We start from the raw sequence: 18,930 nt of genomic DNA, 5'->3' as shown, positions 1-18,930 counted from the left end.
CTGGCTGGGGGCGTGTTTTTAGGGCTCAGAAGATACCACAGATCTGCAGGGGAGGAGTAGGGCCTGGTTGGACAGGGTGGAGGCTGGTGGGGCACGTTCTGGAGCTGACACCCTGCTGCAGCACACCGAGGCAGGGCAAGGGGTTCATCCCCACCCACATACAGGCCGCAGGAGAGAAGCGGGTCTGACCACAAATGGGCTCCAGTCAGGGCCAGGCCCGGCATTAGGTGGGCAGCCCCACCTCAGAGCAAGGCACTTAGCAGCCCACATGGTGAATGTGCAACAGATGCAAGCTATTGGTGACAGCACACTGTCCTCATGGAGGGCTCTATGTCCAGAACCCAAACCAAGGGATGCCCTGTTCGGCAGTGTTGCTGGGATCTACCCTTGGTTAAGGAGGAGACAGAGAGTCAGGTTCTGAACCCCTCATCTCTGCCCCTTGCATCCCCTCGGGCCTTTTCTCTCCAAGGCAGCTCTGGCAGCACCCAACTGCTCCCTGAAGCTGGGCACCCAGTTGCCTCACTCAGGGCTTGGCTGGGTTTAGCTGGGCACCACTGTGGCCTGTCATTCTCTTGCTCATGAGTCATGGGGTCACCTTGGTAATTAGGGGTAGGAAGAGATCCCCCAAAAGAGAGCAAGCTACAGGCCAGACCACTGGTGCCCTACTCCCCTACAGCGCCAGCTTCCCTTACAGAGAAGGCGCCGGAGAGTCAAGGAGGTGGGCCTCTGACTTCTCTTTATTGGCAGTCTGTGTGGGGTGGCCAGGACTGAGGGGTCAGAGGGCCCAATTCCAAGTCAACTCCTGTAGGCCCTGGTTGCTGCTCTCAGCCCGGGGCTGGGGGATGAGATGTGAACAGAAAAGGTGAGGTGGAGCCAGGCAGGTCGCCTGGCAGGGAGTCGGGAGACCCATGAGCAGATCAATAGCAGCTGAGTCTGGGAGAGGGTGGCTGGAAGGGGGGTCCCAGAGCTGACCCGGGAGGGAGGAGGAAGGGACGAGGGAGCACAAAAGGAGGGAGGAGAGACTGAGGGCCTGGGGGCTGCCCCCCACCCCACACCCGGGACTGGAACAGAAGAGTCCCTAGGGAAGTGTGTTTGCCTCTGTGCCTTTCTGTCGGAAAAGTCAGCTCTCTGAGACAATATCCATTTTTACATTTCTTGGAAATTTCACGGCATTCATTTCGGGGAAAATAAAAGCTGTCATTGCTGGAGAAATGATACCAATCAGGGCCTGAAAAGGCTGGAAAATTATCCTCCTGGAGACGGGAACATTGAGGGAAAAATGCGGATTAAAAGCACAAAGAGCCACTTTGCCACCTCCCTGCCCTCCCCTCCCCCCTTCATGGAATCACCACATTATAAGTAATTCCATTTTTCCTCCTTAGAATTAACAGGACCCAAGAAGGATGCATGGGGCAGAGGACAACCCCAGGGTGGCCAGAGATGGAGGCAGGGTATCCAGAGTGGGGGCTTAGAGGTAGAGAGATGAACAGGCAGAGGAGAGGCAAGACAGGGGCAGAGGCCGGCACTCAGGGCCAAGGCTCAGGAGCTGGGCAGATGCACAGCCCCTGAGGAGGAGAACAGGATGATGGGTAGGTTATCAGAGTCCCTACCTTGTTGTGATTTTTATCAGATGGCGCTCCATGGCTCTCACACATTATTTAGGCCAATCCTACGGGCTGGAGCCGGCAGACCTGGGAGGGCTGGTACTTTGTGGGGTCTCCTGCTAGAGACACCAGAGGTAGGATAGGGCAGAGAAAGCAGAGATTCCAGAAACAGTATCAGTCTTCCAAGGAGCCCCAAGTTCTCTGTGTCCCATTAGGGCCAGGCTGTCTGGCCAAGGCAGGCAGGCAGGTAGAAGAGGGCTCTGCCTCCAGGCAGTGGGGAGGCCCCACATTTAAAAAGCCAGTTCACCTGGAAGAAGGCAGGGGGTGGGTAAATTCAGAGTCCCTGCACCCAGCCTGCCCTCCCATCAGTCCACATACCAGGGTCTTGAGGCTCAGGGCCTGTCTGAGGCCTAGGGCTGCTGGCCAGAGGGGTCAGGCTCCAGCCTTCCCTGGCTCCAGCAGGGAGACTTCGCTCATTCTTCTCGGCCTTTTCTTCCTACCTGGGCCAGGGACTCCCTGAGCCGTGGTGCCAGGGCCAGCCAAGGCTGGGGAGGATGGGGAAGGGGGCGGCAAGCCCTCTTCTTGCAGGAGTCCCCACTGAGCTCCCTTCACCAGGGACTAGGTGAAGGGAGCGAAGCCAACCAGAAGCCCTAGTGGAGAGCCCATCCAGGGCAGGGGTTCCAAGGAGGACAAAGAAGCCGGTTAGTGAAGGTGCGCTCTGCGTCAGGGAGTGTGCCGGCAGACACAGGCACTACTGACACCGCCCCCAGCCCTTCGGAGGAGTCCTCGGCTCCTCATCTCCAGCTCCAGCCCCTTTCCAGCCGGCTGGTGGGCGGCTGGGAGTGGGGACACTGGATCGGAGTGTCCCTTCACGGGAGTACTACCCTTCACGGGAGTACTCGCTGCCCTCACTCGTCTCGGAACGCGACTGGACCCGGAGTCCCCGACCGCAGCCCGCGCACGACCCCCGGGAGCCTGTCTCCGCGGCCGCCGACCCACGTCCGCGCTGCCGCCCCGCTGCCAGGTGGCCCGTGAGACGCAGGAGGAAGGAGGGGCGCGCGGGGCGGGCGGAGGAGGGTGGAGCCGCCGGCGTGCCCCCTCCCTCGGGCCGGCAGGCGGGCGGCGCGGCGGGCTCGGCGCGGCGGCAGAGGAGGCGGCGGGCGCTGGGAGACACCGGACTCCCAATCGGCTGCGCTGCGGCTCAGGCCCCCGCTCGGGCCCGACCCGCTCGGTCACCGCCGGCTCGGGCGCGCACCTGCCGGGTAAGTGGCGCCCGAGTCCCTGCCGCTGAGGCCACCATCGCGGCCACTTCCGTCGCCGCCGCCGCCACTGCGCGGAGCCTCCCGGCTTTGTCTGCGTCCTCTCGGCTGCGGCTCCGGCTGCGGCTGCGGCTGCGGCTCCCGGGCTCGGCTCTCGGGCTCCGCGGACTGCGCGGCACGGCGCCGGGGCGCGGGGGTCGCCAGCCAGCTCGCTCCCCGCCGGGGGTGAAACTTCGCCCAAGTTTGGGTTCTGGGGAGAACCTGTTGAAGCCGGGAATGGCTCGGGGCGGGGACAGAGATGGTGAGAGTGGGGGAAGGGAATCCGTCTCGGGTTCTCCATCAGGGCCGCCCAGGGGGTGGGTTGTGTGTCCGCCACCCTGGGGCGTTGGCGCGCGCCCCTAGGGAAGGGGCGAGTGGGCCGTCGGGCCACCGAGTAGAAGGAGTCAGCGAGCGGGGTTGGCGTGGTCGATCCCGCGGACTTCCGCGAGGACAAAGTTTGGTTCTTTGGCCGCTTTGCGGAGCGTCTGTCTGGGTCCAGCGCGGAGAGCTGAAAGTGTCGCATAGACGCGCCCCTGACCGCACCTCCTCACTCCAGCCTCCGCTCCTTCCCCCACTCCACCCGGCCTTGGCTGGGGCAGGTCGTGGAAAAGAAAGGCGAAGGGAAGAGGGACAGCCTTTCAATGGAGGCCCACTACGTGCCAGGCCCCTTGCCTGGCGCCTCTTGCTTCCAATAAGAGCCCTCCCAACCCTGCGGCCCTCAAGTGTGTGCAGGGAGGGGACAGGGGAGAAGGCTCCACTGTGCACGCGGGGGTGGTGGCCCCTCCGAGCCCCCATAGTCCCTGGTTTCCGCAGTGAATGAGGCCCGCGGCTGGGGCCTCTGCACCCAGGCCTGTGTCTCTCCTCGTGGTGCCCCTGAGCCCCATCCGGCTGCGACGCCTCCTGAGCCTGCTTCTGCCCTTCCCGCAGCTGCGGCCCCGGGGCCATGCGGAGGCCCACGAGGAGGCTGGCGGCCACGCGCATCCCGTAGCCCAGGGTGCCCAGGTCTGCACCGCGGCGGCCTTGGCGCCATGGAGTCCCCGTATTCGCTGACGGCGCACTACGATGAGTTCCAAGAGGTCAAGTACGTGAGCCGCTGCGGCGCGGGGGGCGCGCGCGGGGCCTCCCTGCCCCCGGGCTTCCCGTTGGGCGCTGCGCGCAGCGCCGCCGGGGCTCGGTCCGGGCTGCCGCGCTGGAACCGGCGCGAGGTGTGCCTGCTGTCGGGGCTGGTGTTCGCCGCCGGCCTCTGCGCCATCCTGGCGGCTATGCTGGCCCTCAAGTACCTGGGCCCGGTCGCGGCCGGCGGCGGCGCCTGTCCCGAGGGCTGCCCTGAGCGCAAGGCCTTCGCGCGCGCCGCTCGCTTCCTGGCCGCCAACCTGGACGCCAGCATCGACCCATGCCAGGACTTCTACTCCTTCGCCTGCGGCGGTTGGCTGCGGCGCCACGCCATCCCCGACGACAAGCTCACCTATGGCACCATCGCGGCCATCGGCGAGCAGAACGAGGAGCGCCTACGGCGCTTGCTGGCGCGGCCGGGGGGTGGACCCGGCGGCGCGGCCCAGCGCAAGGTGCGCGCCTTCTTCCGCTCGTGCCTCGACATGCGCGAGATCGAGCGACTGGGCCCGCGACCCATGCTGGAGGTCATCGAGGACTGCGGGGGCTGGGACCTGGGCGGCGCGGAGGAGCGTCCGGGGGTCGCGGCGGGATGGGACCTCAACCGGTTGCTGTACAAGGCGCAGGGCGTGTACAGCGCCGCCGCGCTCTTCTCGCTCACGGTCAGCCTGGACGACAGGAATTCCTCGCGCTACGTCATCCGCGTGAGTGCGCCCCCTGAGCGCCCTGACAGCGGCCGCGGATCCGGGGCGCAGTGGCCTTGCCCAGGGGTCCCTGCGCGCGGGAGGCGGGTGCGTGAGAGGAGAGGAGGGAAGAGGCGAGCAGGAGAGGGGAGGGGAGGGGAGCGCACAGCGGCAGAGCGCGGGAGGAGGGCGCAAGTAATTTCCCTGGGGTAATTGCGGTGTTTAGAGGAGCCACGGGAGCCGCAATTTCCCAGCCCTCTGGCAGGCAGTGAGGGCCAGGAGGGAGGGGCGCGCTGGCGGGCTGGGTTGACATCTCTGCGAGGGCTGGAGCTGGCCCCAAAGCTAGGGGTCCCAACTGTCAGTGGGGGACCTACGAATGCCCCGGACAGATAAGGAAAGTGCAGATGTACAGGGGTAAGATTGGGCGTCCGCAGGCTGGGACAGTCAGGGATGGGGCTTTGACCATCTCATCTGAGTGGAAAGAGGGGCTGGGCCCAGTCTGCGTGCTTCTGGGGCTGTACTCATGGATGTCTGGTTGCTCTCTGGGCATTGGAGTGGGAATTCCCTCTGTTTAGGGAACCTGAGGTGTGGGCCTCTGACCTCTGGCCCCTGTCTCCCTCCCCAGATTGACCAGGATGGGCTCACCCTGCCAGAGAGGACCCTGTACCTCGCTCAGGATGAGGAGAGTGAGAAGGTGCTGGGGCATGGGATGGGGAGGCAGGGAAGGCCTGGGGCCCCAGGAGGGGTGGATCCAGGCTAGGCCTGTCCCTGTCCCTGGGTGAGCCCCCTCCCCTGGTGCAGATCCTAGCAGCATACAGGGTGTTCATGGAGCGAGTGCTCAGCCTCCTGGGTGCAGACGCTGTGGAACAGAAGGCCCAAGAGATCCTGCAGGTGGAGCAGCGGCTGGCCAACGTGAGCAGACTGGGGCTGGCGGCTGCCCTGGACTTGAGGGAGGGCATCATGGAGCAGGGCTGGGTCAGCTGTGATCTCTCCCCACAGATCACTGTGTCAGAGTATGACGACCTACGGCGAGATGTCAGCTCCGTGTACAACAAGGTGACGCTGGGGCAGCTGCAGAAGATCACCCCCCACGTGAGTGTGGCCCAGTCCTCGTGGGCAGGCAGGGTTGGGGGCAATGCTGCTGCTGGGACTACAGGGTCATCTTTCCCCAGAGATGGGCAAACCCTTCCTTGGCCATGGACTCTCATGTCCCTTCGCTGCCTCTCTCTGCCCCTCTCCCTGTCTTCTGTGGCCCCTGCCACCCCCAGCCTCACTGTCCCTGTCCTTGGCCTCACAGTTGCGGTGGAAGTGGCTGCTAGACCAGATCTTCCAGGAGGACTTCTCAGAGGAAGAGGAGGTGGTGCTGCTGGCAACAGACTACATGCAGCAGGTGTCCCAGCTCATCCGCTCCACACCCCACCGGTATGGCTGCAGATCTGTCATTTTCTGCCCAGAGGCCACTAGGTCCTTCCCCTGCACCCTGGACCTGTCTGCTGGGTGGGCTTTACATTTTCTGCTCTGCATAACTGGGATGACCCCCTGTCCCTTCTTTGTGGGGCTGTCTGGGTCCTGGGTCCAGCCGCAGGTTGGCGGGCACAGGTGGGGATGGTGCCCTTGGTGGCCCACATGCGTGTCCGTCTGGACACCCACTGGCTTCACCTGGCCCCCAGGGTCCTGCACAACTACCTGGTGTGGCGCGTGGTGGTGGTCCTGAGTGAGCACCTGTCCCCGCCATTCCGTGAGGCACTGCACGAGCTGGCACGGGAGATGGAGGGCAGCGACAAGCCACAGGAGCTGGCCCGGGTCTGCTTGGGCCAGGCCAATCGCCACTTTGGCATGGCGCTTGGCGCCCTCTTTGTACACGAGCACTTCTCAGCTGCCAGCAAAGCCAAGGTGGGTTGCCCTTGTTTTGGTGGGGAGGATGGTGCTGAACTGTGGGTGGAGCCCTCCCGAGGCCATGGTCCTAACATGGGGAGCCCCACATGTCCCCTGCAGGCAGGGGGACCAGGCCCTGTTAAGTACTCAGCCAATTCTGAGGCTCCAGGCTGCTCCTCTGCAGACCTCCTCCTCCAGGAAGCTTGTGTGGACTATCAACTGCAGGCGGACCTCCCTGCCAGGTCCCAGCCCACCTGCTCAGGCATGCTCGGGAGGCGTGGCCTTAGGGATGCCTGTGGTCATTGCTGGGGCAGTTTCCTCTTCTATCTTGTGAGCCCTCGGGGGTGCAGGGCCTGGATCCCCACCTCCAAAGTATCCTCTTGGTGTTCAGAAATGAGGTTTGGGCTTAGAAAGCGGTGCTTAAAGACAGGGGTACCCTCCTGCCAGGAGTGATGGACCAGGCTGCTGGGTTGACCCTTGCTCCCTGACCCCTGACCCTGCAGGTACAGCAGCTGGTGGAAGACATCAAGTACATCCTGGGCCAGCGCCTGGAGGAGCTGGACTGGATGGACGCCGAGACCAGGGCTGCTGCTCGGGCCAAGGTGAGGGGACCCAGTGTCATTGGTTGGTCCCATATACATTGAGCACCTGTGTGCCAGCGAAAGAGAACAAAAGGGACAAAGAGGCCTTCGTGGAGTTGACCAGGCCTGCCTCCCCCACTGTGAAGCCCACTCCCAGGCTGGCCTAGTGCTCCCTTCCTTGGTGGGTAGGGCGGGGGGCGGGGGGCTGTCTCTCGAGGCCCCGTGCCACCTTCACCTGCCCTCGGCCCGCAGCTCCAGTACATGATGGTGATGGTCGGCTACCCGGACTTCCTGCTGAAACCCGATGCTGTGGACAAGGAGTATGAGGTGGGCCCTGACCCTGCCTGCCCAGCCTGTCCACAGCCCCTCCACTAACAGCACTCAGGAGGGCAGGTGGCCTGCACGGCTAGGTTGTTGCCCAGTCTGCAGGTAGCCCTGCCCTGGCCTGCCGCTGAGTGCCGCCCGTGCCTCCTGTAGTTTGAGGTCCATGAGAAGACCTACTTCAAGAACATCTTGAACAGCATCCGCTTCAGCATCCAGCTCTCAGTTAAGAAGATTCGGCAGGAGGTGGACAAGTCCACGTGGGTGCCTGGCCCAGAGCTGGGGGTCAGGGAAGGGTTGTGGGGAAAGGGCAGGAGCTGGTGGGACAAATCATCTCACAGCCATGCACATATGGGGGGCACACAGGCCAGCACAGGGCATGGGGTGGGGGCCGGCAGGGTGACCCCCAGACTGTCAGGAGATGGCTGATGAGGAAGCTGTGATGTGAAGGTAGTGGGGGAGGGAGTGTGTGCCCCCCATTCACCCCAGCGTCCCTCCACAGGTGGCTGCTCCCCCCACAGGCGCTCAATGCCTACTATCTACCCAACAAAAACCAGATGGGTAAGGGAATGTGTCCCTACGCCGGGCGGGGCAGGGTCCAAAAGTGGATGTGTTTCCCACTGAGCACCCCCTTCTTGTAGTGTTCCCCGCGGGCATCCTGCAGCCCACCCTGTACGACCCTGACTTCCCACAGTGAGTACATAGCTTGCCCTGTTTGTGGCTGAGGGCAGGGCTGGCATGCAGACCTTGTCTACCAGGTGTGTGTCGGCGTACTGTGGCTCCAATTGCCCCAGACCCAGCTGGGTTCAGGAGTCAGGACAGCTGTGGACCCTGGCTCCCCACTGCTTCCTTGGTTATTCAGAAAAATGTGTAGGTTTGTTATTTGTAACTTCCTGGGGTCTTCCTTACTTGTTTGAAGCTCATTTTGATGTTTCAAAGGTGGCACAACACTAACGATGAGGTAGGAGGAGAAACCCCTACGTGGGTGCCTCCGTTTCCCTCCTGTCTCCTCCAGCCCTGTTTCATGGCCCAGCCAGCTCTGTTAGATGTGATTTCCTAAAAGCAGCTGGATAGGTTCCACTGGCATTCACATAGCCCATGAGGAAGCTGAGGCACAAGTGCCCCTGGACCGCACGGATGCCTCTGTGGCCTCCCTGGGCCACCTCCTGGCCTGGCCAGGGGACATCTGGGGCCTGGGTAGCAGCATGGGGCTCTCAGAGGGTGGTGAGGGCTAGGACCTGATGCTGCTGCTGTGGGCCCAGGTCTCTCAACTACGGGGGTATCGGCACCATCATTGGACATGAGCTGACCCACGGCTACGACGACTGGGGTGAGGCCTCTTGGGGCCTGAGGGGATGGCCGGGAGGGGGCAGGACAGGCAGTGGAGAGGCAGGGTAGGGGATGGGCTAACTGGGGCTGGTGGGTGGGGAGGGGAGGGGGCTCAGGTGAGGCTGGGTCTCAGCCTGCTGTACTGCCTGCAGGGGGCCAGTATGACCGCTCAGGGAACCTGCTGCACTGGTGGACGGAGGCCTCCTACAGCCGCTTCCTGCGAAAGGCTGAGTGCATCGTCCGTCTCTATGACAACTTCACTGTCTACAACCAGCGGGTGAGACCCGCACCTGCCCCTTGTGCCCCTCAGGCCTGGTGGGGCACGGGCCAGGAGCATCACGCACACCCTTGCGCACGTGCACATGTCCAAACAAAACCTGTGCCCAGGTCCCTGCACACACACTCGGTTCCCACGCACACTCACGTGGACACATAATGAGTGTCCACAGACTTACGGAAGACAAGGGGGTTGAGGGGAAAGAGTAGGGTTGGAGCCCCCCCTCAAACTCTCTGGGCAAGAGAAGGAGGAGGTGGTAGGAATTAGGGGCTGGGGCCCAGGGTATCAATGCCTGAGGGAGGCCAGCTGGGCCCCAAGCAGCTCTCTGGCCTCTTCCCTTCCCGGCAGGTGAACGGGAAACACACGCTTGGGGAGAACATCGCAGATATGGGTGGCCTCAAGCTGGCCTACCACGTGAGCCGCCTGCCTGCGCTCCACCCCTGCCGCGGGAGGGACGGGGGCTGATGAGGACTCCGGATGAGGGACAGAGCTGCCTCTCCCTGCCCGCCCTGCTGAGTTCTGGCCTGGAGTGGGGCAGGGCATGTGCTGGGGACACGGTCCACTGGAAGAGGAAGGATTCACGGGCCCCCCTTCACAGGGAGAGCAGGGAGGGCTACCTAGATGGAGGACAGAGAGGAAGCAGTGCCCAGGGTGGGCAGGCATAGCAGGTCCATGCTCTCTGTCCCCAGGCCTATCAGAAGTGGGTGCGGGAGCACGGCCCAGAGCACCCACTGCCCCGGCTCAAGTACACACACGACCAGCTCTTCTTCATTGCCTTTGCCCAGGTGGGCCGGGTGGGGGATTGGACTGGGAGCCTTCAGGTGGGGACACGGCATCCAGAGTCAGTCCCAGCCCTGCCTTGCCCAGGCCTCGCATGGACAGCCTGTCTCTCATCACCTGTCCCCTCAGAGGTGATGGTCCTGTGGTGCTGAGGGGGCCTACGGCCTTGTGTGCTGGATGGGGGCAAGGGGGTGGATGCCTGGCTTCATCTCCCCCTCCTCCCCTCCACCCCGCTCCTGGACCCAGAACTGGTGCATCAAGCGGCGGTCGCAGTCCATCTACCTGCAGGTGCTGACCGACAAGCATGCCCCTGAGCACTACAGGTATGCCCACCTGCCCGCTTGGCCTCGTCCACTCCTTGTGTTTGGGGTGGGCTCAGGGGGCATGGGAAGGAATAAAAGTCACCCCTGGTTGCTGGGGTTCGAGTGGCTGCAGGGCCCCACACTGTGTGGGTCTCTCCCCACCCCAGGGTGCTGGGCAGTGTGTCCCAGTTTGAGGAGTTCGGCCGGGCTTTCCACTGTCCCAAGGACTCACCCATGAACCCTGTCCACAAGTGTTCCGTGTGGTGAGCCTGGCTGCCCGCCTGCACGCCCCCACTGCCCCCGCACGAATCACCTCCTGCTGGCTACCGGGGCAGGCATGCACCCGGTGCCAGCCCCGCTCTGGGCACCACCTGCCTTCCAGGGCCTCCAGGACCCGGTCCCCCTGCTGCCCCTCACTTCAGGAGGGGCCTGGAGCAGGGGTGAGGCTGGACTTCGGGGGGCTGTGAGGGAAATATGCTGGGGTCCCCAGATTCTGCTCTAAGGGGGCCAGACCCTCTGCCAGGCTGGATTGTATGGGCCCCACCTTCGCTGTGTTCTTGCTGCAAAGTCTGGTCAATAAATACTGTACTGTTGCCTTGGCCTCTTCACGGGTCCCCAGGGCAGGCGGAGCTGGAGAGAGCCCTCTGCAGGGAGGCTAGGGCGCTTAGCACAACTGGGACCCTGGAGAGGACCTTCTTGTCTCCTGGTCGCCCTGGCTTGGCCGCCTGTGTCCAGCCTTCCTGGACTCTTCTATCTTTTCCACCAACCGACAATACTTCCCTGGACCAGCCGCCCTCCCCCAAAGCCTTGCCCAGGGATTCTTGCCCAGTTCTGGGGCACCCCAAGTTCAGCCTCATGGTCTGGTGACCCACATTCCAGGCTGATGCTGGGACTTATGCCCCCTGCAAGTCTGAAGTAGGAGAAGCTTCTGCCTTGTCTTAGCCTGACCCTTGGCCTCAGCCTCCCTGGAGAAGGGGATAGTGATCCACACTTCCATGGAGGTGAGGCCGACCCACAGGACATCTCGGCCTCTCCTCCAGTGTGGAGACAGGCTCCTGGGGTGCAGAAAGGAGAGGACTGGTAGGAATGGTAGGCTCCTGGCATGAGGAGGGTGGACAGAGGCAGGGAGTTCTGCCCAGGCTGGAGGCTGCCGGCTGGCCCTGCCCGATCATGGAGGGGCAGCAGGGGGAGGGGGGATTATCCTATTGGGCAGCCCCACTCAGGATCCCAAGTCTGCATTGAGGGGGACCAGCAGGCACCTGCCCTTCCTCCCAGGTCTGTTTTTCTTCCTTGGGGGGTGGCCTAGAGGGGTTAACCCCTCCCTGGGCACTGCCCGGTGTGGCCATCCCCACCTCATGAATGGAAGTGGTGAATCTCTTGCCAGCCCAGCTCTTGTCGTTCTGCTCAGACAATGCCTGCCTGCACCCTGTCCCCAGCCTTGAGAGACCTTTAAAAAGTCCTTGTTATCTGAGCCTTGGGCAGGACAACCATGCGTGGCCCTGTGGAGGAGGCTGGAACTGAGAAGGATACCCACAGGAGTGGCCAGTCTGGGATGGGGCGGGGCCCTTCCTCCCAGTCTGCAGGCAGCTGACACTGGGTTCCGAGGTGTCAGGGAAGACTGCAGAGGCTCAGTCCAGGGCACTGAGCCCAGCTCAGAGCTGCCTGTCAAGGGCTCCTTCACAGCGTGCTCCTTGGAGGACCCCAGGCCCCACGCAGGTGCCGTTTCCAGACCTTTCATCCTGAGTTGGGCACACACATGTCCCTTAGGCAGCTGGAGCAGTACACCAGTCCTCTTCCTGCCACCCTCCTGGGTGGGGCCTGGTGTCTGGGACCCTCCATACCCCGAGGCCCACCCCGCCCCTCTGATCTGGGATTCTGGTTGGAACTGGGATCTGCAGGCCCAGCCCTCTTACCCTCACCCCGGGCTCCTGCAGTTTCCCAGCTTTACCCACCACCAATGCCTCCTCTGTCCACACCGGCTTAGGGGAGGCCTCAGCATCAGGGGCGCCTGTGGGGTGAGCAGCCAGCAAAGCCAACAGACAGGGGTCCCTTCTGCCCAGCTCAGGAAACGCAATGAGGCTGGGACACTCCTGGGGCCAGGCCCCTTCTCTCTGTGCCCTGCTGAGGATGCAGTGAGGACGGGTGCAGGGAGGTGCCTCGGACAAGACATGAGGTTCCTGGCTTCCAGGCTGGTCCAGAGCAAGTGGCCTGATGCCCAGCAGCACTGTGTGTCACCCGCTAGTTCCCAAACTGCTTTTTCAGACAGGCCCTAGGAGCATCCCCACCGTAACCCAGTGAGATGAACAGAGTGGCAGGAGCCCCTTTAACAGATGGGCCACATGCCCCCCCAAGGCCACACTGCTCATGTCAGGGTCTTGTGGAGCTCGGGTGTCAGCAGGTGTCAGCATGGGTGCATCACGTGTTCCGCTGGGAGACCAGGCACGCGGCATAGTCCCAGCCATTTCTTTGTCTACCAGGCCCCGTCCTAGGATCCGCATTGGGCTGTCGATGACTGTGATTCTACTGGGGTCGAGGAATGTGAATGAGCTCAGCATAGCTACCCACCTGGCCTCCGTTGCCCTTGTGTTCAATGAGGGGACATCAGCCTGGCTGTGAAGGCCCTTCCTGGGTGATTCTAGAAGTGGCTGAGGGGTGGGTTGTTGCTGGGCTGGCTCCATCCATCCCTGAGGGCAGGTTCTCCCACACAGAGGGCACAGCTCACTGGGATGACAGAAAGCAATCTTCGGCCAAGCACTTGAGAGCAGGGAAATAAAGGAGTTGGGATGATTTACAGCTGTGCTTAAACTTCCAGGCATCCAGCCGAGCGAGGTGGCTCAGGCCTGTAATCCCAGGACTTTGGGAGGCTGAGGCAGGTGAATCGCTTGAGTCCAGGAGTTAGATACCAGCCTAGCCAATATGGGCAAAACCGCATCTCTGAAAAAAATGCAAAAATTAGCTGGGCATGGTGGCATGCCCCTGAAGACCCACCTACTTGGGAGGCTGAGGTGGGAGGATCACTTGAGCCTGGGAGGCAGAGGTTACAGAGAGCCATGGTCGTGCTACTGCACTCCAGCTTGGGTGAGAGTGAGACCCTGCCTCAAAAAACAAACAAACAAACAAACAAACAAACAAAAACCTGAGAAAAAAAAAATCTTCCAGGTATCCACCTGTGTACCAAAGTTCAGCAGGCGATGCTGTCCCCATCAGTATCCTCAGGGGCTAGCCTCTGCACCAGGTCCTGGTTCTGCCATCCACAGCTTTGTGAGCAGGCCTTGAGCCCAGGGGTTACTGCCTGGTGACCTTGGCAAGGGAGGAGCCCTCTATGGTCTCCAGTGTTGCCATCAGCAGATGAGAGGTGAGGGGTGCCCAAGCGCTGGCTTGCAGCTGCCACGATGAAGACTCGGCATGCCTGCCCCCCTGTTTCCTCCCCAGATCTGCACAGCTCCCCCACCTTGGCTGCAAGCTTGCCTCAGAGTTCTCAGGGTCTAGGATGTTGGGGGTGCCCCTCAGCCCTGGGGGCCCTATGGGTGCCACCTCTGTACAGATTCAGGAAGGATTTGAAGCCAGCAGAGAGGTGGGTTTGTGCCCAAGCTTCCCATCTTAGGGCCAAAGAGGGAACATTGGTGAATGTGGGGGCTGAGCCCAGCTCCAGCTTAGTGGCCCTGGGATTTCTGGGATACCCAGGAAGGGGCTCATGGCATCTGGTGCCACTGAACAGCCCTGAGCCCCAGGTCATTCTGACTAGCTCCAGGGAGCCCAGATTTAAGTTCCAACCATCCCTATGGTTGTTTCTATGCTGGCCCTGATGTCCAGGGCCCTGGGGGGGCTCAGCTGGTAAGTGCCATAGATACAGTATGTTTAAATGGCTGAGAAATTTTAAATTTCCAAATAGGATGGAAGCCCAGAGTCCTTCATATGCGAATGGCTCTGGGGGCAGGTTCTGGAGGGGAGATCGGGTTTCTCCACATGGCCCCTTGGGTGGGCCCCACGGGGCCCACGGGGCCCACCTCCATGCCCCCCACCTCCGTGCCCCCCACGGGGGCAGCACCCTAATTCATTTCTTCCCCAGGTCCCACCCACACAATCCTGGGTGGGTCACAGCCTTTGCTGAAGTTTCGGGGTGCCACAGGGGGTGTGGCCCATCACCTGCTGAGATCTGCTATCTCTTTCTCTCCTCCCTCCCCCTGCTGAGCTCCTCCCCTCTCCCTGAAGCTGGTTGGAGGAACCCACTTTCCCAGGATTGATTATAAAGAGTAGTTTCCCTTTTCCCCTGCCTGCTCCGGGCTTGTCCAGAGGCTGAGCACTGTCTCTGTCCCCATAGGTGGGCTCTCAAGGACATTTAGCAGCAGGACAGGGCAGGACAGGGCTCAAGAGTCCAGCATTCCTTCTCCCATCCCCACGGCCTCTGTACCAGTGAGACTGCAGAGGGTTATTTTTATAGATATGAATTTCACTGTCTACCATCCATTAAGAAGCAGAAGGCACTATAATCTGTTTTTGTTTCAATTAGCATGTTCCCCTTCCTGCTCCCCTTGCAAGGGGCCACAGGACACTTCCATCAGCTCCCTAAAAAAAGCTTCTTTTTTTTTTTTTTGAGACGGAGTTTCACTCTCGTTGCCCAAGCTGGAGTGCAATGGTGTGATCTCGGCTCACTGCAACCTCTGCCTCCCGGGTTCAAGGGATTCTCCTGTCTCAGCCCCCCTGAGTAGCTGGGATTACAGGTGCACACCACCAGCACCCTGGCTAATTTTTTGTATTTTTAGTAGAAACAGGGTTTCACCATGTTAGCCAGGCTGGTCTTGAACTCCTGACCTCAGGTGATCCTCCTGCCTCGGCCTCCCAAAGTGCTGGGATTATGGCATGAGCCACTGTGCCTGGCCAAAGGGGGCTTCTTGAGAAGCTGAGACCCTTTAGGCTTTGGAGTCAGCAGCTGGCCCTCCCGGGTCTGAGTCACTGCACAGCAATTGATCTATAAGAGGCTGTCGTTGGGAGAATTTTATGGAGAAGAACGAGGCCACCGATCATGCTATCTATAGTTCCTTCCTATTGCTTATAGAAGGTTTCAGGACAATGGAAAACTCAGCCCATGCACCCCAAGGAAGCCCTTGCTCTATAAGCTCACTTATCACTGCATTTTGGAGTCCACGATGGATGGCACATAACTGACTGAGCCCTTGGCAGCTGTGCACTTCATCCCCATCTGAGAAGAGCAGCTCTTCTCTGCAGCCTCCATCAGGCAGTCACTCAGCTTTGCCTGGAAAACCATGAGGGGCAGGAACTGCCACTTCTCAAGACCCCTTCCCCTTGGGGACAACCTTAGCTGTGTCCTGACCTGGCCTTTCCTGCAGAGTCCTTAGAATGAGCAGGAATCCACACCCTAGTGTCCTGGTGTGACTCCTGTGTGGTCCTGCCCCTGTGACTCCTCTTCATATGGTCCAAGGTGAGCCACAGGTTCCTTCTCTTGTCCAAGCCAAATACCCCTTTTTGTCCCTACTGCTGTTCATGTGACATGGGTTGTGGCTCATGTTGGGGCTTCTCTCTGGGGCCTCCTTTCCATCTGCTTGGGTTGGGGGTTCTCAGCCCTCACTTGTTTGCAGCCCATCTTAGAGGTGCTGTCCCACATGTTCGCCTGGCCATTCCTACTCCCCCACTATCAAGTGTGGCTTATTTTACTCTGTGTCACTGACTCAGGCCACCCTGCTCCCTGACAGCTGGTGCACTCTGCTGTAGCAGAAATAAACCAACCCCAAGCAGCATGGTGGAATAGGAAGCTCCTGAATCTCCCCCAACCCAGAAATGCACCAGATAGGTCTATTCACAGGTCAGTTTCCTCAAGAGAAAGTCAGAGACCAGTTGAGACTCCTACCCATTGAGCAACGGAGAAAGTCACTTTGAATGGTTAGGAGAGTGGAGGCATATTCGGGCATGGCCCCGGGCACCTCACCACCCAGCTGGGGAGAAATCACCCCAGCTTCCTTCTCCCTGTGGAGAGGAGGGTTTGGGCCTTAAATATAGCACCCTAACTCTAAAGTTCCCCACAGTTTGGCTCTTATTTCGCCAGCTCTGGGAGCAGAGATTAGACGCATATGAGTCTCTCTAGACTACAGGAACAAAGCAGCAGTTTCATACGGGCATACAAGCACTTCCAGTGGCTTTATCCTCTGGGAACGGTACAGAGAAGGGGCTTAAAAAGAACAGCCCCCTGTTTCTCCCTCAGAGCACCCCAACTTTTACAGCTTCCACTTGAAAGACTGCATCCTAAACCTCCTAGCTCTGGGGGCAAACGGGACTGGCATGAATGTGTCTCTCTAGACCACAGGAAGAAAGCAGCATTTTTATACAGGTGCACCAAACACTTCCAGGGTCTTCATCCCCCAGGAGCAGCACAGAGAAGGGGCTTAAAAAAACACAGCCCCCTCTTTGTCCCTGGAAAGGGTTTATACCAAAAATTGAGTTCCCCAACTTTTACAGCTACCTCCCAAAGGACTCCATCCTAAACTTCCTAGCTCTGTGAACAGAAGGGACCAGGTATATGTGAGTCTCCTTGATCACAGAACAAAGTGGTGGTTTTAGATGAGTGTGTAAACACTTCCATGGGGTACACCCCCTTGGAGCAGTGCAGAAAGAGGTAGGAATGTGCAGTTCCCGTTCGCTCTCCAGAAGAGGCTCTCGGCACACACTTCCAGTGGCTACTTGACGGTCTGCCTTCTAAATGAACTTGCATAAAGCAGCTAACTGGGCAATGGAACAGAACAGGAGCCCTTCGACAGCTGGGATCCCTTCGACAGCTGGAACCAGAGCTTGGTGCTTCATAAGCCTTCCCTCGGGCTCACCCTGGTGATAAATCCAGGCTTACCCATTCTTCATGAAAGGAGTTTGGCCAAGTGCCAAGTGCCAGAACTTCTATAGCTCCCAGCTAAGGGACTGTGTTTTTAATTACCAGCTCTGGGACTCAATGGGGCTTTGCATTCTTGAATGGCCCTAGACCACAAAAAACAAAGAGGTGGGCCCAATGTCAGCAGCTATCTCCCCAGGATCAAAGACAGCAGCCTGTACAAATGCCTGTACAGGCATTTGCCACAGATTTTATCCCCAGATTAATGCAGAGAAAGTGGGAGACAAATGCCTGCACTCAGCTTCACTGTAAAGATAGAAGGAACTGGAATACATATCCAACACCCAACCTTTCCAGCTACATCTAGAGAGTTTGGCTGCCATCTTACTGATATTAGGTACTAACATGATGTAGTACATCCCAAGCTCTAGGGGGCCATCGCAAACAGAGGTAGCAGTCTGGACAAACACAAAGATTTGAGGGACATCTTAAAATCCCGGGTTAAATGGATTGGCGAGATTCTTCTACATGAGGCCAGTCTCACAAGACTGAGGGAAGTAGCTGTCCTATCTAATCCAAAGAGACCAACATAGAGAATCAAAGAAAATGAAGAAACAGGGGATGATGTTCTAAATAAAGGAACAATACGAATGTCCAGTGAAGAACAAATCCAAGTGAAGTGGAGATATGTGACTTAACTGAATTCAAAATAATGGTCATAGAGATGCTCACCAAGGTCAGGAGAGCAATACAAAAACAAACTGAGAATTTCAACCAACGGACAGAAATTATTTAAAAGTACTAAACAGAAATCATAGCGCTGAAGAATACTATAACTGAACTGAAAAAGGATAAACAGCAGACTAGATCACACACAAGAAAGAATTTATAAATTCAAAGACAGGCCACTGGAAATCATCTAATATGAGAAGCAAAAAGAATGAAAAGGATTGAAGATAGCTTGACAACTTATGCATTATTGGCATGCCAGAAGGAGAAGAAAGAGAGAGAAAGGGATAGAATACATATTCAAAGAAATAATGGCAGAAAACATTGCAAGCCTAGGGAATGAAATAGAAAGCCAGATCCAGGAAGCCCAGAGGACTCCAGATAAGATGAATCCAAAGAGATCCACACCAAGACACACTGTAATCGAATTGTCAGTCGTTAAAAAGAATATTGAAAGCAACAAGGGAAAAGTGAATCATCATGTATAAGGGAACCCCCATATGACTATCAGCATACTTCTCAACAGAAACCTTGCAGGCCATAAGGGAGTGGGATGATACATTCAAAATCCTGAAAGGAAAAAAAAAAGCCAACTAATACTATACCCAGCAATTCTGTCTCTAAAAAATGAAGGTGTGATAAAGACTTTCTCAGACAAAAACTGAGAGGGTTTTTGTTTTAGACCTGCTTTACAAGAAATGCTAAAAGGAGTTTTTCAAGCTGAAGGAAGAGGATGTTAATTAGCAGTAATATGAAAACATATGAAAGTATAAAACTCATTGGTAAAAGTAAGTACATTGTCAAATCCAAAACACTGTAATACCATAATGGCAGTTAGTAAATCATTTATATCTCCAGTACAAATGTTAAAAGGTAAAACTATTAAAAACAACTAGAGCCACAGTGATTTTTTAAAAGATACAAATTATAAAAAGATGCAAAGTGTGACATCAAAAACATAAAATGGGAGGAGGAGAAGTAAAAGTGTAGAGTTTATATGTGCAATCAAAGTTAAGTTGTTGTCAACTTAAAATAACCAGTTAAGTATAAGATGGCTTATGTAAGCCTTAGGGTAACCACAAAGCAAAAGCCTATAATAGATACACAACAGATAAAAAGAACAGATCCCAAGCATAGCAGTATAGAAAGCCATCAAATCACAAAGGAAAAAAAACAAGAGGAAGAAAGGACAAAAGATCTACAAAA

At 58.3% G+C, this 18,930-nt stretch overlaps 1 protein-coding gene across 3 annotated transcripts; it reads left to right on the top strand.

Annotated features, from left to right (window-relative positions):
• Window positions 1–2,747: 2,747 nt before the first annotated feature.
• LOC129031343 (endothelin-converting enzyme-like 1) lies at window positions 2,748–10,753 on the top strand. Of its 3 annotated transcripts, XM_054477514.2 has the most exons (18): window positions 2,748–2,866; window positions 3,830–4,716; window positions 5,321–5,389; window positions 5,497–5,607; window positions 5,695–5,787; window positions 5,993–6,117; window positions 6,366–6,588; window positions 7,074–7,172; window positions 7,404–7,478; window positions 7,629–7,732; window positions 7,975–8,033; window positions 8,114–8,165; window positions 8,735–8,802; window positions 8,954–9,078; window positions 9,427–9,492; window positions 9,768–9,863; window positions 10,105–10,181; window positions 10,328–10,753. In XM_054477514.2, the coding sequence occupies exons 2-18, from the start codon at window positions 3,931–3,933 to the stop codon at window positions 10,425–10,427; spliced, it is 2,328 nt and encodes a 775-aa protein (XP_054333489.1). In that variant the 5' UTR covers window positions 2,748–2,866; window positions 3,830–3,930; the 3' UTR covers window positions 10,428–10,753. The 3 variants fall into 3 exon arrangements, with proteins under 3 accessions (XP_054333489.1, XP_063504178.1, XP_054333490.1); XM_063648108.1 differs by lacking the exon at window positions 9,427–9,492 and having other exon boundaries at window positions 10,328–10,730; XM_054477515.2 differs by lacking the exons at window positions 10,105–10,181; window positions 10,328–10,753 and adding an exon at window positions 9,988–10,092.
• The last annotated feature ends 8,177 nt before the right edge of the window (window positions 10,754–18,930 follow it).

This window comes from Pongo pygmaeus, chromosome 11 (assembly GCF_028885625.2).
Source record: "Pongo pygmaeus isolate AG05252 chromosome 11, NHGRI_mPonPyg2-v2.0_pri, whole genome shotgun sequence".
Lineage (NCBI taxonomy): Eukaryota > Metazoa > Chordata > Mammalia > Primates > Hominidae > Pongo > Pongo pygmaeus.
This window is presented reverse-complemented; position numbering and strand designations above follow the sequence as displayed.

Excerpts from the sequence above, each read along its gene's own strand:
- LOC129031343 (XM_054477514.2), top strand. The coding sequence starts at position 3,931 with ATGGAGTCCCCGTATTCGCTGACGGCGCACTACGATGAGTTCCAAGAG. Across the intron at positions 4,717-5,320 it reads CCTCGCGCTACGTCATCCGC|ATTGACCAGGATGGGCTCAC; the intron begins GTGAGTGCGCCC and ends CTCCCTCCCCAG. Across the intron at positions 5,788-5,992 it reads TGCAGAAGATCACCCCCCAC|TTGCGGTGGAAGTGGCTGCT; the intron begins GTGAGTGTGGCC and ends TTGGCCTCACAG.